Consider the following 26,601-nt stretch of genomic DNA (forward strand, 5'->3'; position numbering starts at 1 on the left):
ACTGAATCTCAGTAAGGGGCGTTTAAAACAATCTAGACAATTCAACTTGATGAATTAACCCTTTGAACTGAAAATGGCACAGTTCTTCTCAGTCCCTGAAGGTATTTCCGATGTCCATCACGCATAAACATTCCATTGTATTAACATAATTAAAGACGTCTTTTAGCCTCAGATCTTTCCTTTTAATCATCAGGTTTATACATTTTCTTCAGTATCAGATGTAGTCCAGCTCATGGGTGTGTGTATCCATGGTTACGATGCAAACACAAACTCCTAGTTGTGATTGCAATGTGCAGATTCACCAAAAATAACAATATTAAATGAATAAAAAACAGGGCTCAGGTGTAGCCCACATCTGGCTCACTGACATGACAACATTACATCCCCCCAAAGCATGATGGGAACCCTGATGGCAAAAGCTCAAAACACATTCGTGCCAAATACAAAGCAAAGAAGACAAAAACCTTTTTTAGTTTTACTTTATTAATAAACTTTTTGACATTACTGACAGGCTCAGAATGTCCCATTAACATGGAAACCAACATCTATCCATTCATATACTGATATCTGCGGTATGCTGAGAACCTGTGGACATACAGGCAAAAAAAGTCAATTTCAAATTACACACATACGTACTTTTCAATAAAAAACTGTTCTACTGACACTCCGGTAGCCTAACCCTTTACTGCACACATTAGTGTTCTTCCTAAAAAAAAAAATGTCATCCCATTCATTCATCCATGAAAAATTGGAGCTCTTTGATAACATATCACTGATCAAAGGCAACGAGGGCAGTAAAACATCAAGGAAAATCTGGTAGTTTCAGAAGTGATATACATGTTTTTATGTAGTTATATATTGTTCAGAACATTTGTATCGTGCAGTAAGCATGTTTGATCAGGCTTCTCTCACCCAATAATGTTCCTGTGTCTGTTACAGTGCAAGTCCTTAACTGAGCACAATACTCTTCTGAAAAGCAGCCTTCCTGCACAATGTTGCATATACTTTATATGTTGCAACATTATATATACTGTATAAAAAACAATCAAATCTGCCTCTTTAGGGGCACGTGTACACATTTTTCATTGTCAAATTATCTCTATTTAAACATGCATAAGAGGCAAATGTATCTTGTCGTCCACTCAGACCTGACAGTGGGGCTGTCACTTGAAATTCAAAAACATTCATTTGAATGTGGTTGATTTTCAAAGTGTAATGATCTGTTTCAAATTCAAAATGTACAGTCTAAAAGCACAACAGACCATTCGACTATGAGCTTGACCTATGGCCTGCCCTATTGACCTGTCAGCAACCTAAGCAAGCAGTGTTTTGATGTTTACTTCTAAAATGGAGGACATTAGCAAGCAAAGTCGTCCTGAGCAGACAATCGCAATACGACACCAAATCATCTGAGAAGCTTCTGTCGACTTTGTACAAAACACATCTGTGGACTTACTTGCTAACGTTAGCTTGGAGCAGAGTGGAGGTACCACAGACGAGCGGAGCTTCTCCGTCCTTAACCATAAGAGAGCAACATTTTCATGCAAGGATATGCCATCCATTGTGTGGTAAGAGCGAATGTTGGAAATTCTTTATTATTAGGAATAACCTCTTGAGATGAACCACCTTGTTTTCAAGGAGGTCCTCAGCAACAGAAAGTACACAACTAAACAAACAAACAACAAGAAAAAGTCTTTTTCTATAGTATAGTTTTTACGTTATGTCTTTCTGAGTGGTGTCATACATTTGTACGGTGTTCACAGATTTTTTTTTTTTCTAATTAATTCGCAACTACCAAATAAAGGGGGACAAAAATAGAAAATGCCAAAAACAAAATGTGTGGGTCAGTGATGCATTACAGTAATGGGATCATTTTCTTCTGTAATGAGTAATGTTTGGTGGTTAGCATTGTAGCTGTCTTATCAGAAGTATGATGGAAGGTTGATATTAATTAATTTTGTCTGTGTACATTCAGAGTTCAGTGGGATGTACACGCTTAATTCTTATAACCTCTTATTCAGGATTGGAGGGTGAGAGAATAGGACTTCTGGAGCGCTTCACCGTTGAAAAGCTAGCAGCCGATTGGTCAGTAAGTATCTCCAGATTGTTGGCTGGCTGTTTGTTAAACCATAAAGTCTTGTTTTCCACTTTTAAATCTGTTTAAACTTGTTTACATCTGTAATATGTAATGAGTAATTGATTCAATTTTTCAAGTAACATCCCCAACACCGCTCACATGACAATGCATGCCTTTATGAGCAGCCTAACGTATACCTGGAAAAACAGCACAGCCTATGTTACACATATAGTTATAAATATGCATGGGACTATACTGTATATATGCATCTGTAGATAGACAGACAGACAGACAGACAGACAGACAGACAGAGAGGCTGACAGACTAAAGGAATTAGAGTGAGAGAAGGAAGAAAGAGAGTTCTTCATTCTCTCTCCGGTGTAATCAGGATAAAAAACCTGACGTGGCCTCAATTCTGACAGAGAAAATCAGACGCTAATTTTCCCCCAAAAAACAAACTGAGACACACACACACACACACACACACACACACACACACATACAGAGTACCTAAAGTGTTTGGAGAGGGTGTGTAAGTGTGTCTGTGATGTGAGTGTTTGAGTGTCTGAAGAAGTGAGTGAGTGAGTGTGTGTGTGTGTGTGTGTGTGTGTGTGTGTCTGGCATCCATCAGAACCACAGCTTGCCGAAAAAACAGTAAGCACAGTGCAGAGAGAGAGAGAGAGAGAGAGAGAGAGAGAGAGCGAGAGTGAGAGAGAGAGGGGCGAACGAACGAGCGCTGCTGCACGCTAATTATGTATGCATGATTTAATCTGCAACTCAATAATATGCAAATATATTCATATGTTAGTTTCTTAATTAAAAATGCAAAGCAGCCCTTATGGTGATTTTTCTGTGATTTTCTTTTCAGCCTAACAAACGGAACATTTTGAGAAATTCAACAAATTGGAAGGAAGCGCTACGGTGGGGGTTAACACAAAAAAACCCAGCAACAAACCCAACTTCCCAGTTCAACTTCCTGTAGTTTGAGAATAAAGGAGGAGCTGGGGGGGGGGTTACTTGTTGAACGAAGGCAAACTTTGTCACACCACCTTATGGCTTTTTTAAAGCCAATTCTGCTTTGAATGACTTTAAGAAGTTACTTTGAAGAAATTAATTATTCTTAATTACGACTCGTAAGCTCAGCTTTGTGTTAAAGACCATATATATCTGACTTAGAGTAAAATATGTGCCTGTAAAACCAAACAAACATCCTCATCTCAACCTAGAGTAGGAGGAAATTATGTTGGAAATGATATCACGGTAATTAAACATTAATTTAATGGATGCAGTGGTATATCGACGATACATAATACAACTGCAATCATTCTCCTGCCATGAGTGTGTATAATTTTAATGGGATGTGTTATATAAAAGTGACATTTTGTGCGGGTCTATAATGGTGATTTCACACTCATGCTAAGCTAGCATTAGCTAATTTATTGTTGGAATCACTGTTTGTACCTTGAGTACTAACTTCACAGGGGGTTGGAAATTTGCAAGATGGTTGATACATTTCAAACAATTCAATTATTTCACTGTTCCTGCTGATATTGAAAGGGCCAGTGTGTAGGATTTAGTGGTATCTAGTGGTCTCTTCTCTCTGAAGATTGAAGCTGCTCATTCTAAGATAACAAAAACACAATTCCTATATTCAGGTGATTTATGAAAACATACCTATGAATATTTCATTTCTGCCAATAGTTCCTCTTAAATGTTCCACACTGGACCTTTAACCCTAATCTCATTGCATACATCGTCACAAGACCTTTCTCAGTGCAGTTTTCTAAGTTCAAAGTTGACAAGCTGAACTCAGGAGTTCAAACTCCAGAGAAGGTCAGGAAGCAGTTCAACAGATCTGTAACAGGGAACAGCTTTCTCGTTGATATCAACAGCTCAGCTGGGTTCAGGTGATTATACCTCAACACACCTGCACACCTGATAAAATAATCTTAAATCAAAGGTCCACTACCAGGCTTTTCCAGAGCTTTCAACCACACTGACTTTAATATACTTTAATGGCCCACTGACAAACATGACCCTTCATTTCCCCATCAGCCAAACCAATTCAGCAGTAACAAATATTACATAACGACTCTGGGACTGGAAATGATCCATGCCACAAGGAATGTCCTTCAGTCAGTCAGTCAGTCAGTCAGTCAGTCAGTCAGTCAGTCAGTCAGTCCATCACTTAGGTCCAGACTTTAGCAGGGGTATTTATGGTTCCCCAAAGGATCCATTTTACTGACTTTTGTAATCCTCTGACTTTCACTCTATTGCCAACAGAAGGTTGACATTTTTGCTTTTTAGTAAAATATATCAACAACTACTGGATGGATTGCCATGACATTTGGCACAGGATTACACTAACTTTATGATCCCTAAATTTGTATTTAGGAAGCTCACATCCTCCATCATCGCCACTGGTTGATGCTAGGTTTCAGTCCTGGATAAAATGGTGGGCATTCGGAAATTGCTTGGCTGAAGGTTCAATGTCCAGATCAGAAGAGTTAGATCAGCTCAGTCAGCTCTTTTTACAGCCTGTTCACCAGTTCAACCGCAAGACCCTGAGATCAGTTTCTCGGGCTTCCTGCTGAGCGGTTCATTCAGCGCAGAGTGCAACCTGCTGCTGAGAGAAAGGGCCGCTCAGTGCTTTGTGTTCAGGTATACTTTACACAGAGCGTGCTCAGAATGAAAACAATGATTAAAGATGAAGCTAATCCGCACCACCAGCATGCATTACAGCCACACGACAGGGTGTTTTATGTGTGTGTGTGTATGTGTGTGTGTTATGAGGCTGATATTCATATTGCTAAGATGCGAGCTTCGTTGAAACCAATGCTCTCTTTTATTGAAATTACTGTCTTTACATCTTTCTTTCATTTATTTTGGATCTACAGTCTCTAGTTCAATTTCGGTTTTTTACTTTTTGCTTTCTGAGCATCTTTTATTGTACTCATTTTGAGTTGATTTTTCCACTTCAGTTTCACAGATATTTCTTTCTTCTTTTATTCCCTGGTACTTGCCTTTATTATCACATTTTCAGTATTTTTACATGGAATTGAAATTTGTCTTTTGCATTTGACCCATCCTTTACCAGTACATTAGTACCCGTTTTTTCTATTGTCTCGGACTCGTTGGTATTTGCACTCCGACTTGTCTCGGAATTAAAATATATTTGATTTTGATTGATTGCTTTGATTTTTTAGTTTGGCCCATGTCCCATCTGCTAACATGGATGCAGCGGGGTTTATGACCTATACTGCAGTCAGCCACCAGAGGGCGATTAACACTTTTGGAGAGCTGCCATATCATCCGCCTGGTAACCATAGTTACCTGGTTACCTGGCGTCCAATCGGTGTCACTTGCAATCGTATGCCTGGCTGCCAAAACTCATCCCGTCTCTGTCTTGACTCTGTCTCTCTCATTTGGACTTGGTCTCGACTTGTCCTGTTCTTGGACTCAACAAAGGTGGTCTTGACTACAGCACTGTCCTATACACGAGGCAGCCGTGAGCACCTGTGGAGCAACTTGGGGTTCAGTGTCTTGCTGTCCAACACATGGACAGGGGGAGCCGGTTGTTAAATATTATAAACTTCCAGATCCAGGGACTGCATGATAAGTTCCCTGATAAATATCTCTCAATCTGTTGTTTTTCTTTTATCACGAATAAAGGTTTCCTTGAAAACAAATTGTCATGTTAGAATCAGACAGCAATTAGTCTCCAAACACTACTTGCTGTTGCATTCAAGGAAGCTTTGACATCTGAGAATTAATAACCAACAGAAAACCAAAATGAACGATGTTGTATTTAGGAGTGTCACAAACCTAGTGGAAAAACATAAAGGAAACATGGTTGTTACAAAAATGGCCGAGCGTCTTTGAACGTATCACAGAATCGTTTTATTGTGGAGGAACTTCATTTTCACTGATTCCTGCCCACAATAAGTGATCTGAGTTTTATTTAGCAATTCTTTATAAAGCTGAAACAGCTGACAAGCAGAAAAAAGGGATTATTAAAAATTATTTCATTCCGTAATTTAAACTAAAGGGGGAAGAAAAAGACGAAAGCAGTACTGAGTCTGACATACTGGTGCAGCCGAGAACGACAACTGAGAAATATTTTTCAGTTCATTTCAAACACTTTATCAACAACTTAAAGCAGTTTTGTCACCACAAGTATAGGGTAATTTGTCTCTGTGTGTGTCAGTGTGTGTGTGTGTGTGTGTGTGTGTGTGTGTGTGTGTGTGATAACATGTGATATTCATCTTAGCCTTGGAGCAAATCAGAGTGCCGCTCTCTGCTGCCTGTTAGCTTACTGCAGCCAAATATTTGGGCTCAGGAATGCACAAGGGAACATTCACATCTGCAGCAGGCATTCGTGTGTGTGTGTGTGTGTGTGTGTGTGTGTGTGTGTGTGTGTGTGTGTGTGTGTGTTTTTGTGTGTGCGTGCGTGCGTGCGTAAAAGAGAGTGAGAGGTCTTTGTGGAAGCCAAATGTCCTCACAAGGACAGAAAGGCAGCAAACATCTTCAGGCTGAGGTCATTTCATTGACAGGAAACCTCTGAAGCGCTGATGCTGTTGAATCTTTTTGTAAGGTAAAAGTCGGATGGTGGCATCAACAACTAACTGACCAACTTAGCAAGTGCCACGGACATGTCCAGACCAGTTCATAGGAGGCCTGTGGGGGCTGATGGTGGTGTAGGGGGGTTTAAATATAGTTTACTCAAATTCTTGTCTCACTAGCTCTAACAGGGTAAGCAGAGAGCCATCAGTGTGCCGAGATAAGCTAACAGTAAGCTAAGCATAACATTAGCGGGGATACGATATCAGCAGTTCAACAGCAGTGAACAGGACAAAAGCTAACACGCTGTACACTCGGGCTGGGGCTAAGATACTGATCCAACACCAGCAGCGCTATGTGCTATAAGCAGTATGCGTCGTCCCCCCACCCGCCACACCTTCCTGGTGTCACAATTGGGGGTGGGAGGCTTCAGATGCTGTTCGACCGTCTGACTGCTCAGAATTAGAAATTGCACAGTATGTCATGAATTCATGCTAACCAACAGGAAGCTAACAGGAAACAGACTTGACATTAGCAAGACTAGTCGACATTTTGTAGCCTACAAAGCTAGCATAACATTTGGGGCTAAGCTAAGCGCAGCGCAAAATCAGTTCAGACGCAAAAGCTAAAACGTGAGCAAAGATAGACACTTCAACAGGACGCGAACGCTAGTACAGCGTTAGCAGGGCTAGGCTCCCACAATCCAACATGAGCTAGTCAGATATCACACTATCACCTTTCAGTCGCTAGTAACTACAAATATGAAACAAAGTACACGTAAATAGAAAAACCTGTTAGTCAAAACTACTGAAGCATTGGCTAATACATAGCCTACAAAATACATTTCTCTGCTGAGGTTAGTTTACATGTCAAAATAAATAATGTAGGTTTAAATATGGACGTTTTCAATAAATGTAAGTTAATAATATCAGAAGTAAATAAATATATGTGTGCTTCTCTGTCTATATATGAAGCTACATTAGCCTATGAATACGCAGTGTATATTATGTGTGTGAAAGGTTTAGTTTTCTGTCAAACAAAAGTTCTCTTTGGGAAAAAAGCAAAATGCACATACACTCAGATACAGCAATACACACACACACACACACACACACACACACACACACAAAATGGATGTGTTGTAATTCAATTAGTCAGTTTCCCATCTGATACAAAATGGCGGCCCAGTGCACTAGCATGGGATTTTTGGGGCTGAGAGCCAAGCAGATAGCTTATAGACTACACACACACGCACGCGCAACACACATTCATTCATATACAGGCACTTACAGACTTGTTTTTTGTCACTTGTTTAACACGTTAAGTGCATTATAAACAATTCAAAGTCGTACTGCCTTGACTTTTAAAAGGGAAAAAGACAGACAGGCAGATATTTTTGTTTCTGTTCAAGTGGAATGAGTCATTGAAGCATCCACACAACATAACTGAACACACAGCTGTCTGTGTGTGTTTGTGTGAGGCAGTTAAGCCATGAGGTCATCCCCTGCTGAAGCTGCTCTCTGTGTTTCTTCAGTATAAACACCAAAGCTGTCATTCGAAACTCAAGCTGCTGCTTTTTCTCTGTCAAGTCCATTATTGTTTTATATCTGAACACCTGGGAGTGCGTTATGACTCGATATAAGCCCTTACCAAAGAAAAAAATGAGCTGTGTTTAAACCCTCCTTCATGTGTTGGGAATCAGTTAAACCATGGTTGCTGGTAGGTTAGTTTCACTTGTCACCTGTAGCATGAAGCATTAGTACTGTTGCTATGGTGACCTTCAGCTTAGTATACCTGGAGCACTGATTTAGAATAAACTGTCACTGCCAATAGAGGAACACACATTAGCATCATTAAGATGGTCCACTGCAAATGTCTAATTTAATTGAAATAATAATAATAAAAATATAATAACATAACAAAATAACATAACAGTGGATATTTTCTTTTTTTTTTCTACACATGTCAAAGCTGCATACAAATCCTCTCTCCCCCCCTCTCTCACCCATCCCTCCCTGTAGCGTAGCCTCTTTCTCATTTCATCTTCTGCCAAGGCCTGGTACAACACTGCTAATTTGAGCAGCATGCTAACACACACACACACACACACACACACACACACACACAAACACACACGCACACATGCACGCACACACACTTCATTTTCAGCACCACTTCACACACAAGGAGGTGAGGTCGACGTGTGTTTTTATGTTTTTCAGATGGTCGTTTATCTGAAACTGCAGTGAGACAAAGCTGACAGAGTGCACACGGAGATTTTACCGTGTAAACGTCTTATTTTTTGTTTAGTTATTATTGTTCCTCAATATTAGAAATAAGTGAGTTTTCATGCTGCTGAGAATCTGCAAATATTCATGATAAACAAGAATGATTCCTTTATCAATCTTTTCATTTACAACTGTGTGTGTTTGAGTGTATTTCATTCGTAGGAAACAGAGGAGTGACAAACAGCAGGATATAATAGTGACTCTGTGGCTCAGAGGTGTCAGCATTCACCGTTCACAGAACCCCACAGCATAGCTGCCTGCTCAGGTCTGTGGCTCCTCTGTGGTATCTGGGGCCGCCTGAAGGGGGCAGTATGGCTCACCAAACCGCTTCTTTGTACACCCCCCACCCGCCGCCGCCACCACCACACCGCCCTCCAACCTCCCAACCCCCCCCCTGTCCGTCCTCCACCCGCGGCCCACCGGGAACCGCCGGCTCTCCTACTGTGCCTTCTGCAAGACCTGGCTTAATTTAATTAACGCTGTCGACTTTAAACAAAACCACATCTGAGCCGAGGAGAGAGGGAGAGAGAGAGAGGGAGAGAGAGAGAGAGAGAGAGAGAGAGAGAGAGAGAGAGAGAGAGAGCAGGAAATAGCCAGAGATGGGATCAGATCGACCCGGTCAGATCGCTGAGAGGATTTAATCGGTTCAGGGTCTGAAAATATTCCACCTTTTTTTGAGGAGTCTGGTTTCAAAAAGGAGACCTTAACACTTCTTTAAATGACTAATATCAAAGGAGGTCTGTTTCTAAAGGCTGGTGCTGGTAGGGAGCTGAAGATGAGACTCTTTACACTCTGGATCTTCCAGATTAAAACTAAAACACTAGATGATGAGCTTCAGGTAAACCTGATTTTATGGTTGTTTGGCATTTTGAAAATAAAGTCTCTCATCACTGTGGCTTTGGTCTTTGCTCAGAGATTCTTAAACACAATTCTCTCTCTTGTGTTTTAAAGATGAGAAATTCTTTACAGGAGGGAGAAATCATGTTGAATTAGGAGGATGAAATTAATACAGTGTAGACTGTAGAGACATTATTTTACAATTTTGTGTTTCGGCAGCATTTGAGCCCCAGATTCTGGTTTTGATAAAGAGAATAAATAATAATAATAAGCAATTATTTAAACATTGTAAGGCAAATAGGGGAACTTCACAACTTCTTAAAGTAAATAGGACACTTCTCCACTCTACATTCTCTACATTTCACTGATTCTGAAGGCTAAACAACAGTCCAGTGTCCTTTCAGATTTATCCCCAACACTGACATGTACAATTTTGGAAATTAAATAAAATTTTACAAACCATATCCTCTACAAATACTTAGTGATGAGTAATATTTTTTACAGCTTTTTCATGTGATGGATAAAAAGCAGAGTTTCAGAGGAAGGAGCTTCATATATATAAGACTTTGATATATTCCGTTTTTTCACAATAAAAGCTTTATATATCTTATTTTAAATGTTCAAATTTAGACTATTTTGGAAAATATATTATTGATAATAATCAACAGAGCAAATATCTGAATTTGTAATTTGATTTTAAAAGAAAAATCTGTATTTATTCAATTGTTTTGGATTGAGAATAATCAGATTCAGAGATTTTGCAGTTCATGTCATGTCAGATTCAGAGACAATAAAATACAGATTCTGAACCACAAGATGATCCAGACAATATCACAACATTTAAAATATCCACAAGCCTTTAAAAATGTTATTCAGTTCAGCAAAATTAACATTTATGAATAATAAAATAATAAGCAGTTCCATTAGAGTTGCAAATATTAACATATAAAATCAAGTTTTTCTTCATTTATGTCCAAACTGTGTCATGGAATTATTTCATATGTAATCATCTTCACATGTACAACCAATCAAAAGCCAGCCTAATGCCTGGACCCAGTGAAAGAGAGGGAGTGTGTGTGTGTGTGTGTGTGCACGTGTGTGTGTGTGTGTGTGTGTGTGTGTGTGTGTGTGTGTGTGTGCAGTATTACGAAAAAAAGAAAAAAAAAACAGTGAACAGACTAAACGCGCTCATACTGATACATATATCATTTTATTTCTATTTCCTCTAATAGCTTCATTTCCACGGTTTCATTATGGCCATTTTTGGGGATAATCTTGATATATGTGTGTGTGTGTGTGTTTTGTTGTTTATTCTGTCAGCATTAGCAAAGCTCTGAGGACGAGTCGGAGACTCTATCAGCCCGAACAACAAATTAACTAAAACAATGATATCTAAAGAAAAAAAAAAAGCTGTTATACTCCCAACACCAACAAAGAAAAACAACAGCGAGACGGCACTCTGCAACCTGCTAATGTTAGCAACTGATGCCTAATTTCCTTTTGATTACAAAGACATCCCACGCTCTCCTCTCAAGTGACGTTTAATTGTTTCTCAAAGTAAATCATCAACTCAGCAAACTAAATTTGACAAACAACAATAACAAACTTGCAGCGCAGGGAGACGAGAAGGAGGGAGGCGGTGGGGGGGGAATGAATTAATTAAAAGAAAAAGACCCATCGCCCGCAGTGGATGTGAAACAGAGATGAAAGAGAACAGACACGACTTTTTTGCCTTAAATGAAGTGTGTTCGCGAGCTGGAGCATATGGGAGGGCAGCAACACAGCAACAAGGAGAACACGTTTAAACACAGTGAAATGACACCTGAAATATTTTTCTGAAAAAACAAATGCAATGCAGAGCCAAGAAGGCAGACTGTGTCCATGTTCCTTATGTTAGAGATCTTAAACTACAACAAAAATATGATTAAAACATTATAAACACTGAGCACAGTGTGACTGAAGGCTGAAGAAATGTGCAAATTTAAAAGAAAAATGTCTCCTTAAGTTCCAATAAAGTCATCGGAAAAATCAAAGGAGGATGAAATGACAAAAATGACACTTAAAGGTACAACATGTACGTTTCTGCCACTAGGGGGTCTCTTTCATTAAACTAATAACACACAGTTTGATGACGTCGTAAAGTAGCGCGGGATCATGGGAGTTCATTAAACAATTACCACTGCTTATGAACACCTATCTGACGTCACTCAGGCAGAAATTGCTCAGGTACGAGGTTTTATTACAGCTATGTTTAGTCATGTTTGCTGACTTCCTTCCTCACTCTCTGCATCCCCTGTTTACCTGAAGTTACAGCAACTAGAGGCAAGTAGGAAACGCACCGTCACCTTGAATAAAATTACATATTTCTCTGGGTTTGACCATTGTTGGAAACATTGGGGACAATATAAGTACACCACTCAGCACAATATATAACATAGTTTGCCATAAGTTGCCTTTGATTTATTAAGAAAAACACAAAATGTCCTATACAGAGCTAGTGTTTGGTTTGGGCTACTTTAGAAACATGGCAGTTCCACATGGCGGACCCACTCCCTCTGTAGATAAAAGTGTCTCATTCTAAGGTAACAGAACCAAAGAGATTCTTACATTCAGCTGATTATTCACTGAAGAAAACATACCTATGAATATTATATTCCATTTTTGTCAACAGATCCTCCTAAATGTTACACACTTGACCTTTAATGCAATTAACTAGGCCTGGCAGCACAAAAAGGTGAGGTGAACTGTTACAAATCCACAAAGAGGACATTTCATACCAAATACACTGTAACTTTGTTAGGTTCCCTCTTCCTTTGAAGCCTCACATTAACCTCAGCTGAACTTTGGAACGTGTTTTTGCACCAAACAAGGACTGTGGGTTTTGTCTGCCATTTCTTTCGGTGTAGTCACAGCACAAAGGGTATCTCTTTGTGGCCAGTATAGACAAGAGGAATGATTGCACAACCAATAACTCTCTCAGTGTACATATATTGTGTAAGTATTGTATTAAGATAGACCTGAGGTTAGGGTTAGGGTTTGAATTATTTCAACAGGGGGTCCTCACATGTATGGATATACAAATTTGTGTGTATGTGTGTGTGTGTGTGTGTGTGTGGCACGCTGTTTACGCATAGCCAGTTTTCTCACAAAGAGAACTTTTGTTTTTGGCCCCTGTGTGTTGCCATAGAACCACGCACACTCACACACACTTACATTACAGGCATTCCTCTGTAAAGCTGTGTTTGTAGTCAGAGCAGGTGCAGGCTGGGGGAGAGAGAGAGAGAGAGAGAGAGAGAGAGAGTGTGTGTGTGTGTGTGTGTGTGTGTGTGTGTGTGTGTTATTTCATGTCTGTAGTTATATTCAGTATAAAACATGACAATCTCTGTTAGATCATCTGTAAAACTGTGATGCCCAGCTATTTCATCATCACCATTCAAATAACAGCATTAGTAAATTCTGCTTCATACATCTGATCTTTTTTTGCAATTATACTGTTGTCTGGTATATTTCTTCTTTTTCTTATTCAGCGCTCTTTCCCTCCCAACATCACACAACTTTGTTTAAATTCCATTGGTCTTGTTTTTAATGCATTTCTGTCATAAATCAGCTCCTCCACAGACTGCGGGTCCTGTTGTGTTACTGTAGTTGTTTCTTGTGCATATGTGTATATTTCATAGCTCACATCCAGTGAAATATGCATTTAATGCACACTGCTAGATAGTTGTGTTTATTAAAAGGAGACAAAGCTCAGACCATGTGTTAATGTCCCAATGACCTTTGACCCTGGAGGGTTTTGTAACTCTCAAACATTTAAATTCTGACATATCCGGCATCTTTAAATACAAAACAAATTTAACTCAACTGAATCACACTCTATTCAAAAAATGACTGATATCACCATACTTAAAATAAATTAAGAGGGCTTCACAAGTACAGTAAAAATGCCAAATTGTAAAATCTGAAATTATACCTCCTATCCAAATGTATATTAGGTATGTACGTAGTCTATATCAATTGTAAACTTTAAAGTGAGTAGCACCACCTACAGTAAATTATTACCCTAAAATAATACTACTATTGATAAAATTAAGAGGAGTTTTATGAAGCACAGAAAAAGCTGAAAGTGTAAATAAGTGAGAAACAATGACTTACATAAAGATCAGAAAGTGATTAAGTATTTTACATTTAAAAGCTACTGAAATCTGACCTGTAAATTTGTCAGAAATACTGAATGAGCAACATTGTTGAGTATCCAGTAAGATCAATATCAGATATCCAATCAAACCTTTAGTTTAGGATCTAATCACCCGGTAAATCCGCCTAATGTTGTCGTCCATTCAGAACTACATTTGAAATATTCCCTCTTTACAAGATTCACTAATGTCTATCTTACACACGTGCTTCATGCAGAATTAACACACACGTACAAATGGATCATGCGGACAGCAGAAAAAAAGAATTTCCCAGAACTATTTCTAAAAATATAGACCTCAAGCTCAGTAAAACTGCCACCATTAAACAAAAGGCATGCTCACACCAAAAGAGAAAAGAATTCAATTTTCTGCTTTAAAGAGACGAAAGGAAGACGACGACAAACAGCCCGGTCGGCTGCTGAGAGCAGGAATGAAAACAGCCTCAGCGTCGTTTCTGTTGGCAGCCGGTTTGGAGGCCGGACCATCGAAAAAAAAAAAAAAAAAAAAAAAAAAAAGAAATTCAGTGAGAAGCAGGAATCTCTGACCAGACACCAGAATGCTGAGCTCTAAAAAACAAACGGAAAACTCAGAGAAAAATCTTCATGGGATTGATCTGAGTCAAAAACAAGCAGCTGACGGGGTTACAGGTTCAATCTCTACAACAAGGCACTAACAATGAATTTCATATGTGATTGTTTTTCTGTTAAAGAGACAGGATGCAATAATAAAAACAAATCAACATCCATTGTTGGATTCATTCAGCCATTAGAAACACTGTCACTCTTTGCAGAAAAACTTTTTTCACTTCAACAAATTAATCTTAATCTTAATTCTGCAGAAAAACTGCATACATACACAGAATATATTCAGTGTATGTATGTAGTATGCTAATATTCAGGTCATTTAAACAAACAGGATAAGTTAGACTATTCAGAAATATTTCCCAGTTTTCATGTGAGTAATACTAGACATGTTAATTTTTTTAAATGTATTTTGAAATAATTTTTTCTTTTGCCTCTATGTCCACAGGTTTTCAACACACCATGAAAATACACAGTGTGAAGTGTATATGAATGGGAAGGAGAAAGTGCCATTGTTTATGGGACATTCAGAGTCATAGTGATGTCTAAAACATATACAGTGGACAACAAAATAAGAACATTTTCCTTGTTATTCCCATAGTTTCATTTTATTTTATGAATTTCCATTAGGGCTAGAGATGTTCCGATACCATTTCTTCCTTCCAGATACCGATACCAATACGTGAACTTTGCATATCAGGTCGATACCGAGTTATAGTATTAACAAGACTATACTACAATGCCTGATTGCCATCATTGTTGTATGGACTGGCTTAGGTTAAACCCTTTGTCTGAATCAGAGAAGTAAAGGTCATGACTTCGATATCCTGGCGAAAAAAGTCCCCAAACGGGACTTTGCTACTTCCAGCAGTGTCCAGCAGCTAATAAAGTATGTGGTATAATATTGGTGCACGGACAGGCGTTCTTGTCGATAGCCGATACCGCATTTTAGGCAGTATTGGAAGTATTTCGGAAGAATTTCTGATTATGGTATCAGTATCAGATGCTCCTGCTTGCACTGTAACCATGGATGTACAGACATCAGAGGAGGAAATGAAGAACAAATAATACTGCTCTTTTTATTGTCAGTCCTTTGACATAATGGCTGGTTCTTCAAGTGTGTTGCTCAGTGTTTTGGTTCTAAGCAAGGTTTAGTGCTAAAAACATTGAAACTAAAACCAGCAGAAGTGATTATGAAAATGAACACCTGTCAGCAATTTGATGCTTTTTCAGACTAAAAGCCACAACTCTAAACAAGGCCTCAATACCGAAACTGACTCATGACACGATAGAACCTACCGGGCGGCTGCGATTCAAAGACACCTACAACAAAAATAGAACAAATCTTTTCGAAAAAACAACAGGTACAACTACAAAGCTCTACAGTTCCTGCTCTCTGTTACGACTGGTACTCGTGCCAACAAGCAGGCAGAAAGTGGCTCTGAATTTATTTTCTCGCAGTCAAACCAACTCTCCATTTCACAGGCAGCAGGTCCTCTCCTCATTCCATTTCTCTTGATGTGAGCGGGAGGAAGCCGGAAGGATTACTCACATCACAGAGGTGGAAACAGAGAGGGTTAGAGCACAGAGAGGAGACGGTGCGCGGCAGACATGAAGGAGGTGTGAGCACAGAGATCCAAAACCTGGATCACAAGACTGTCGACACAAAACTTTTACAAGCGGTTAGTCAGTCAGTCGTGATATTCCATTGACTCTGTAAGCAATTGTGCTACCTCTAAAATTGACCTCAAATTCTGGTTGACGACACTTTAAGGTTCTCTACACATAATCCGTAGAACGCTGTAGTAGGCGTGCTCACATCAAGGTAGGGTGCAGAGTGGGGTGCAGAATAGAGTGCACAAGGGCATTGGAAGTAGGGGTGTGGTAGGGTGCTGCAGCACCCCCTGTCTGGTGGTAGAGGACCAGCATGTTCACAACTATACATTAAAAAATAAAACAGTTTTATTTCCTTTTTGTTAATCCCGAGCGCAAGAACTTTCATCCAAGAGACTGCTGTTTGAGTTCAAAATCAAAAGCCATTGTTGATTTGTTGAGGTACAATCTTTTCCTAAACCGAACCAAACTGCAACCTCATTAAGCTTTATTTTGATCTGTGTTTTAGTAGCCTAAACCTAACCACATATAACACACATGGTGTGAACTCATCTCTTTCACCGCCCTGCGCTTTGTAACAGCCACCCTACGACTTCTGTGTTACAAGGACACACCATTCTGGGATTGAAAATTGGGATTGTATCCCATCAGAAGATCTGGCGGTCCGATCCCTGGCTCCACCCTCTGCATGCTGAGGTGTCCTCGGGCAAGATACTGAACCCCAAATTACTCTCAATGCTGCGACATCACTGTGTGTGTGTGTGTGTGTGTGTGTGTGTGTGTGTGTGTGTGTGTGTGTGTGTGTGTGAATGGGTTAGTTAGTTTCTGATGAGGAGTTGCATGGCAGCTTCTGCCTTCAATGTATGAATGTACGTGATCGGGTGAACAACACATGGAGTGTAAAGTGCTTTTAGTGGTCAGAAGACTAGAAAGGCGCTATATAAGTGCAGTCCATTTAATTTCTAAGAGACAGTGTTGACAGACAAGGTCAAAGTTGACACCAAAATGTATTAATTTGATCAAAAGATTTCACTGCGAAGACATTCTGTGTCTTTACTCCTGCCAAGGAAAAACAATGGCTCCCACTGGCACAAAGTGCTGCTGATCGTGTGTTTAGAGTATAAATCTTACTGTCGCATGAAGACAAAGTCAGCATGAGATAAATGTAGCAAAAAGTACAAGTATCAGAATATTACAAATGTTCAGCACTTAAATAAATGTGCTCTAATGTTAGTTTTATATTCAAATAAAGCCACAGTTTGACATTTCTCTCTCCTCCCCAGGAAACGTCTCATCCTTCCACTTCACACACACGGAAGATGAAGAACAACACCAACCTGTCAAACAAACCACGCTTCCTCCCCGCTCTCCCTTTTTTCAACACCCTTCCTCTCCTCTCCTGGTTTTCCTTCTTTCCTCCTTCCTCTCTCCCCCCGTCCTCCTCCCCCTCCATCCTCTCTCCCTCCCCAGGCCGATGTAGACACAGAGAGGTGGCGGAGGAAAGAGAGGAGGAAGCGTGGACAAAGCGGGCCGAGGCCACAGAAAAGCGGACTCCTGCCGAGCCAAAGAGGCGGCTGACACGTCGTACATTCAGCCATCGTTAACTGCAGATTAATGAGGTCAGCAACAGAAAAAAACTCTCAGTGTGCAAAACACCTCAAAGTCATAATCAGAAATAAATCTAATGAGCACTAGAGCCGCTACGAGGGATGATTTAGGACTACAATACTTTACCTGCTGATTTTGTGTCATCAACAGTCGCCGACCCGAATAGAGATTCAAACAGAGAGGAGCTGCAGGTCGGTGGAAAACAAGATCAAATTCAACAAATCCATTTCCACACACACACACACACACACACACACACACACACAAACAAAACCAAGCTCTAAAAGAATGCATTTTAAAGTTGTATTGCATTATAACAAATTAAACTACAACAGCAGATGAGTCGAACACCGAAAGGTAAAAACAAAGACTCCAGAGAATAAAGGGTAAAATATGATTCAGCAGACTCCAGCCGAGCTCCAGGCCTCAGAACAACAGCCGGGGTCCAATTCAAGCAGCTCAAGAGGAACCACAAACACTGAAGACTGATCAGAGAGTATTTTCTGATGATTTCACCCACAGACATAACGTCCTTTACGGAGAAAGCTCCATTCATGGATGATCTGTTTCGGGCTGCAACCAATCATTATTTTAATGAACCATTTGGTCTATCAAATGTCCAAAACAAATGTCCATCACATGCTCTCAGATTGACGTTTTAAAATGTCTTATTTTGACCAACACCCAAAGATATTCAGTTTACATGACAAAGAGCAGAGAAAAGCAGCACATTTCTGGTGTTGGTGTGATAAACCATGGTCTCAGCAGTATTTTCTTATTTGGTGGATGGGCCATTCCATTCTCTTTCTGCTTGAACTGACTCAACCGAGGCCGAGTCTAATCCTCGAGCCCTCCAACCGGCAGCCGAGCACATCGACTGCCACGAGTTTCAATCGAGAATGCCCAAAAATCCCAATATTAAAATAAATTAATCAATCAATCATCATCATAAAACACAGTATATTGTAGTTGTAAGCAGGTATAAATGTTTATGATTTTATTGTATTCTTAATAACTTCTCCTGTGGGCACCCATAATGCTGATGAACAAATGTAGCAATGTAGTCAAACACAGTTATAATAATATAAAATGACTTCATAGGAGAGGTCATAATTGCTGCGTAGAACTAGCATATAGTGTGTTATAAACCATTTATTAAATGTTTAAAAAAAAGTGCTGTTTTTAACTTTTACTCTATATACTTTATTTATTTAGAAAAGTATTGGGTTTTTTTTGTGCTGGGTTATTTATTCTGGGATGAAACTCTCTCAGCTGATAACCGACAACAAAAAGCCAACAGCTGTTTGTGTCCAGCAGCTCGGCTCCGACAGCAGCATCATCTTCATCTCCACAAATTCACAAAACCTGGCAACGAGTGCGGCTTTTCTTTCTTCAGCGACTGGGTCCTTTCAAAACCTGCAGAAAAAATACCAACGCCCAGCAGCCGAGCGGATCAACTGGTGAGGATTCCAAAATACCTCAGTATAGATCCAAACCAATCAATCAATCGATTACAGGGAAACTAAGACTGTGAGAATGTCCTTATTTTGTTTACACTGATATGTTTTTCTTTAGTCAAATTTTATTAGCTCTGCGTCATTTAACATTTATACCAATACATTTTTTTAGATTTAGAATTTTTTTTTAATGTCCGATTATTTATTCTGGCATGAAATTCTTCCAGTTCATTCCCCAAAATCAGGAACCGACAACAAAAAGCCAGCAGCTGTTTGTGTCCAGCTCGGCTCCGACAGCAGCATCATCTTCATCTCCGCAGATTCACAAAACCTGGCAACGTGTGCAGCTTTTCTACAACTCAATGTTTTTTTTCCTGCTCCGGAACCAGCTCAGCGATTCAAAACATGCAGGAGCATCAGCAGCCTTTTCTGTGGCGACACACACTTGAAGCAGCAATAATACCGGCGAAATAATAAAAAAAGGGCATGTTATCACTTACCGAGGATGGCAAGCCGGGAGGGACCTTCCGCACTTTTTTTGTGTGTACCTCTGAAAGAGAGAGAAAAACAAAACAATACATGAGGGTTTAGTGGGCCAAGACTCTTTTATTTGCCTTTTAAAAGGTGGTTCTGGTTTGATTTGCTTGAATTTAATCGATCAGCCGAGGAGGAGAGACCGAGGCCACTTTTCCCACCGCCGTTGATACATTTATAAAGAGAGCTTTCACTGCAAACAAGCGTGGCACAATAAGATGCAGAAAATCAAAAGACACAATACAAAAAGGGCCGGGTTGATTTCTTTTTTTTATCTTTTTGGTTTGATAAAAGGAAGGAGGGCAGCTTTTGACATGTTTATATTATTTTTCAGGGTTTCTCTCAAGGCGAGCGAGGGAGCGGTCTATCAACTGGGAAGGTGAGACTTTGATGGAAAAATGAAAGAGAGGTGCCTTTTTTTGGGGGGGGGGGGAATTGGCCCAGAGTCTTGTGTGTGTGTGTTTTGCGTCCTCTCAAGGCTAACGCCACCAAGGCTATAACGCGGCCACCATTGTCCTGCTTTCTAAAAGGTTTCCCTGTATGTCTTTTTTTCTTAAAGTCCCCTTTCGAAAACAGACGCACAGACAAACAGGATGGTCACACGGACACATGGACACGCACTCACAATGCTCGGCCTTCTGAAACACAAAACAACACCATCAGCGGGGGCCGGGATCCGAGCAGGTTAAAATGTTTCACTGAATTCACTGAAAAGAGTTTCTGTCGGGATACAGGAATGTAAATGAAGTTAGGGTGACGTGCTGCTTTAATATAGCTCTTTCTAAAAGCTTCCTTCAGTCTAATATTGAGAATATTGAGGTTCTACTTGTAACTGACCGACTCTAAAACGTTAGAATTTCACAGACATTGTTCTCGTAGCTCATAGTCAGAACGTCAGGATGTAATTGTTTGAGGTTCATTTTCATGAGCTTATTGGTTTCAGACTGATCAGAAAATCATCTTAAAAAGGAACATATTCAGGCTTTAAGTCAAAAAGACAGATAATCAGTTGTTCCCAGTGTACTTCCCATTGGTTTCAGGAACTGAATGTGAATCAAAGGTGTGTATACCTTGAAAAACATCCAAGCAAGTCAGATCCTTATCAGGATCATCATGTTATTGTTTAAAAAAATGGCACTTGATACTGGGAAATTCTTCCAAAAAGTTTGAAAAATGTTTTCTTTCTTTTTTTTTTTGGAAAAGAAAAAGCTGTTGTCTATTAAATGAGTGACCGAACCGGAAAACATCAACACCCTGAGCTAGCATTACACACCCAATGTGTCCATTTTGACCCCAGACACACGTGACATTTCTAAACCTAATGCAGGCTATTTAGACCAATGTATTGTTATTATATATTATATATGTTAGTTTAATGCAGTCTTTACTGCCCTGCAATAAAGCCATTCCTCATAAAGGTCATAATTTCATCTTTACTGTAATTTTAGAGGTATTGTGGTGCTGTATTACACTGCATTAGTTTTAGCTAGATGTACCTAATAATGGGACAACTACATAATAAAAAACATATTGGTCTAAATAGTTTACATTAGGTTTAGAAAGGTCTGTCAACCCCATACAGGGCCCCAACTGTGTCTGGGATCCACTCTGAAACATAGAGTACATAATGCTTGGGGTGGCATAATAAAGTGGCTATAATAGAGTGTATATTTTTATATATTTAATTTATTTAAGGTTTAAAATGTATAATTTATTATTTCTCACTCCAAACACAAATTTTTATCTTTGTTGGACATTTTGTAACAGAGGAAGCAGTTCAGTGACAGACCTGTTAATGTGAATGTCACTGTGTGTTTATAGTGAATGTATAATGTTAGCGTGATAGCGGCCTCTCACCCATGGTGTCCATAGGCAGCGTTCTCCTCCGAGGGTTGGAGCTGTAGTGCTGGTAGTACTGACCGGCCGGCTTGGTGGGCGATGCCGCGCTGGGACTCCCCAACCCCAGCTCACCACCCAGTATCGACTGGTCGAGAGACACAGACAGACAAAGAAACAGAGAGAGAGAGAGAGAGAGAGAGAGAGAGAGAGAGAGAGAGAAATTGTTAATCATGTGACCTTGTGACTCAAGGACCAGGAAGGATGCACCATTCTTCACAAGCAAAAACAGGAAGATTTCTGAAGATATGAAGACTGTAGCCTGACGATAAGCCTGTCATAAATATTTCGGACAGTAAAAATGAAATCGCATTGGATTAAAATTAAATCTACATATATAAGGTACCAGAGTCACAAATATATATAAATATATATAAATATATATATATATAAAAAGCCTTGCTTGCACTGTAGTTAATACCAAAAATTACTCACACAGGAGGAATGTGCATTTGTAGAGGACTATTTTCAGCAACAGATTAACACACATTTAGTTCTCTAGAGTGTTTATGGTACCGTAAATAATATCACCTGAAATCCTTTTTAAATGATAATTAAAAACAGTCAAAATGTTGAAAATGATTGATGATTTTACATATGTATATGTGAAAGTTCTGCATGTTGATGGTTGTCTGATATTTCCAATAATCACTACCAGAATTTTGTGACAGAAATTTCTGAAACCACCCAAAATACTCGACAAAGCAAGCTGGAATATTGTCAGTAGTGCTGAAGAATCAAATACAATATTGATCACTGGAATTTTGACAGTGGAATAACAGGAATAAAGATAATTGTTAAAATGTTCGTCATGGCTAGCATGTGGAGCTGAAAAGTGAATGGAAACATTGAAATGTTGAGGAGCCCATCGGTTACTGTCTGACAGTAGGGGGCAATGGTCAATGCTTCGAGGCTTCAGGTGTAGCCAGTGAATAACGGATCTGGGCCAGGAGTTCCTCTTCCATGCACCGGTCACTAATAAAAGCTAGATCGCTGTCAGACTGCGTGCAACCAAAGCCCGCTCAAGCATGACTGGTCAATACTAATGGGACTACAAATGGAAACCAGAACGCTTCCAATACCAAACTCTCATCCATTGCCTCCAGACTCTGCATTTGTATGCAGATATCTGTTTATAAAGATTATTATCCAGAATACCTCTGAATTTTGTACACAATGAGAATGTTCAGGAAAGATGGAATGCATCTCTATGTTGATCAGAGAATGTGGAAGGTATCTGAAATATCAACGAGAAGATGAAATTAAACAGAATATTGATCAATGTAATGTTGATAAAAACTGGAGTGTAGGGTAACTGGAATGATCACAGCTGTTATATTGAATCTAACTGTAATGCTGAGAATTTTTGTGTCAGGAGGCTGAACACAGTTGGAATTTCAGTAATGTTGCAAAATGTCAGAGTGTTGACGTGAGAATGTCTGAAATATTGACAAATGTTGGAAAAATTGAGGATGGTCAGGATGTCGACTGCTGATAACAGCTGGAATGTTTGAGTGTTGAAGAAAGCTTGAAGGCTGAGCAAAACTGGAACGCTGCGGATACTCAATTTTCAGCACAGTTCAGGCATGCCGACTTGACACGTGAATGGAAGCTAGGATATTGAGGACAGTTTGGAATGCTAAGAATAATTCCAACTTGCATTATACAAGAGTTACTATGACTACTAGTTTTCTGTCTTGTAAAATATCTGTATTCAAGTTGATACTGACTTCAGATTTTTTTGGAAAGCCCCAGTATATCTGACTTGGCACTAAATGTTACAGAAATGCCTGAAAAAGAAATAAATCTATGATTCAGGGTAATTAAACCCAGATTTATTGGATATATTGTTATATTATCAGTTCAAAGTATTTTGAACCCTCACATGCCAAAGTCTGCAATAATACAATGCTGACAGGTGATATGTAAAGGAATCTTTCCCATCAGTACTATCCATCATATATGATGATACGCGGTATTAGCACATTATTAATGGTTGGAATATTGAAAGTCATTGTGAATTTGTTAATAGTAAGCGCTCATTTGTGTTAAGGCATGTGTGTCTGTGTGTTAAATCACATAGTTCCATGTATAACTGCTCTAAATAGGTTAATACAGTGTAGAAATGGAAGTCCACGTCTGCCAAGATTAAAATGAAATAATTTAATCAAATTGAAATTTCATTTTCTGTGTGAGCATGATGTATTGCAACATTAAAATGGAAAAATTAAACGTGATGTTTGAAAATGCACACTTGCTGCCAAAATTAAAATCTAAATTAAAATACCAAAAGCATTTTTTTCCCTTTTTTTTGGCGTAGTCAAAACCATAACACTGCCTTCAAGATAATGAAACTGAATGCAAGACAGGCAGACAGACACAGGCAGACATACAGATCGATCACATTCGTTTTTTAATACAAAACAAATTACAAAAGGGATATTTTAGCTTCTTTTCAATCTCAAAACTGCTTCCAAATGTCACATTAGATATCCCTATATACAGTACATCACCTGACACCCGAAGTTCATCATCAGAAAGACAAACAACTGCCCTTTGGATCTGATTCTGAAGCCGTCTAACATCCAGGAACCAAGCCTACCTCAGACACCTCAAACCAAGCTGATGGAACCACGGTTGGGATGGTATTTACCTCCATGAGAGCGACCTCATGCTGCTCAGCGTGGAGACGTTCATCTCACAGCTCCACAGCTCAGAGTCTAACTTCTCGTCTCGGCTGCTTTCCCCCTCCTCTAACTGTGACTCTGTTTACGGCTCAAACTTAGCAAACCGCTCACACATTGTCCCGCTAATTAAGTTCAATGATTCGGCGGCAACAAGTGGCGTCTGGGCTGATTTGGAGAGAAGAGAGCACGAGAATAAAAGACAGAGAGAGAAGGATGGAGGAGAGGGTCATTTTTTCTTAAAGTGGCACAAAAAGTTAGAGGTGAAAAATAACCTGCCACCCCCCTCCCCCTCAACTTTAAATAGACTCCACCGGTACTCCGTTAAAGGGTGGATTTTTTCCCAGCTTTCTCGTTAAGTAATTAGTGTGCAGTGTATTTAAAGCAGAGGGTGGAGAAGTGTGTTTGGAGGGGTGGGGGTGGTGGTGGATGTTTTTCGAGCTAATCTGAATTCTGATCAGCGCCTTCGCCCTCTCTGTGGCTGAAAACAAGAGTTAGCTTGGCACTGCCGGGCCAAGGAAGGCTTTTCTCATGCTAAACAGGGCCTAAGTAGGCCAATTACAGGGCCAGCCTCGGTCTCAGAGCCATTCTCCGGCTTAAAACAAAAGGGCCCTTGTCTTAAATAAAGTCAGTCACACACACAGAGAGGGAGAGGGAGTCAGACACAAAGGCACACACACACAATCACACACCAATTCAGTCATCCTGTTCCTCTGTCCCTGTGTGTTTCAGTGTGTGTGTGTGTGTGTGTGTGTGTGTGTGTGTGTGTGTCGTCGGGGGTAAAAGGGGGTTCCCACTAAAACAAAAAGGGTCTCATTGATTGTGGCGCTTTTCTTTCTTTTCTGTTCCTTTCTTTGTTTTTTTCTTCTCGCACTCGAGCATCGAGCCAGGCCAGGCCAGGCCGGTCGCCCCGGCAACTAGAGGAGAGACAAAATACCCGTCTGTCTCTCGGTCTGTCTCTCGTTACCTGTTTGTCTCGCTGTCTCCATCAATTTGACTTCATTACACACTATCTGTTCAGTACAGTTGAGTTATTGCAGATACCGAGATGAAAGCGATCAGTCAGATTGAGGTGTTAAAGGAGTATTCCACCAATTCCACCACAAAAATCCTCACTTCTCAGTAGTAGCAAAAGTAACATTAATAACTTAACAAAACTTCGGCACCAACTCAGCTAAGATATCACCAGACTGCATCCAGAAGAGAAAAAACTAGTTTCCTACTCATCTCTGTTGTACATGCGCAGTACAGATCGGGTAGGAGGCACAGATCAGGCATTTAAAGTCACCAAGCAAACCCTGATGGCATCACTATGACGCCATCAGAATTCCTCCTCCAGAGCCGCAGAGGACATTGTGCAACGATATTCATGGGCTGAATAGTTCAAATAAACTGAGTTGGCTAACTATTCCACAGCAACAGAACATTATCAGAATTCAGCTGAAAGTGATTGAATAATGACCAAACAATGCATAAATTACTTTTTCTAAGAAGAGACCTGGTCTAAGAGTTAAATACATAGTTATTTAGACCCCGTTCAAAACACAAATCTCCAAATCAGAAGCCGCCGGGGTCAGAAAGAGCAGTGACACATGTCTGTCGTCAACCATACAGCTAATGTCAAGGTTCAAGTTGGTCACGTTCCACATCTCCATTTAGTTTGTTAGAAGGCGCTTCTCATCCAATTTACTTTTCACTTGATTTACATCATTTGTACTGTGAAGTACAAGTAATCAGATTACATTGGAAAGAGTGTAACATCTCAGACATCTTTTGGATGTGATGCTTACAACCTGCTCCCAACAGGAAAATTGTTTGACCAATCAGCTTGACGTCAATATGTTGTTGAGATTCGGGAGGCGTGTGTGTCAGCTCCTCTTTGACCTACAGTTACCCATAACCCCCTGCACTGCGTCAATCCATAGACATATTTATATATATATATACATAATTCCAGCCTTACACTGTGGTGATAATCATCAGGTTCCCTCCTCCTTGCTCTGTCTCTTGCTACTGTTTTACTTTGTATCTTGTTTTCTCTCTGTCTCTATCTTTCTGTGTGTGTGTGTGTGTGTGTGTGTGTGTGTGCGTGTGTGTGTGTCTCTCTCTTTCTCTCTCTCTCACACACACACATACACAACCAGAGGTCTGTTTCTCACAGAGCTGACTGGGCTTCGGTACCCAGCTGCTCACAGAGACGATATTAACTAAGATAGATTACCAGAGAGAGAGAGAGTGAGACAGAGAGAGAGGCACAGACACACACATAGAG

At 39.9% G+C, this 26,601-nt stretch overlaps 1 protein-coding gene across 7 annotated transcripts in view; it reads right to left on the reverse strand.

The window, feature by feature from the left end:
* Positions 1–26,601, reverse strand: part of LOC127370171 (transcription factor 4) — a 237,152-nt gene that overhangs the window by 81,687 nt on the left and 128,864 nt on the right. For 4 of the 7 annotated variants that reach the window (XM_051411970.1, XM_051411968.1, XM_051411969.1 and 1 more), the window contains 2 exons: positions 21,607–21,733; positions 19,716–19,765 (listed from right to left, as the gene is read on the reverse strand). In XM_051411970.1, the coding sequence (XP_051267930.1) occupies positions 19,716–19,765; positions 21,607–21,733 (177 nt within the window). Of the gene's footprint in view, positions 1–17,884; positions 17,944–19,715; positions 19,766–21,606; positions 21,734–24,158; positions 24,192–24,298; positions 24,468–26,601 lie in introns of those variants that run through there. The other 3 variants (XM_051411972.1, XM_051411971.1, XM_051411974.1) reach the window with 3 other exon arrangements.

Source organism: Dicentrarchus labrax, unplaced genomic scaffold, assembly GCF_905237075.1.
Source record: "Dicentrarchus labrax unplaced genomic scaffold, dlabrax2021, whole genome shotgun sequence".
NCBI lineage: Eukaryota > Metazoa > Chordata > Actinopteri > Moronidae > Dicentrarchus > Dicentrarchus labrax.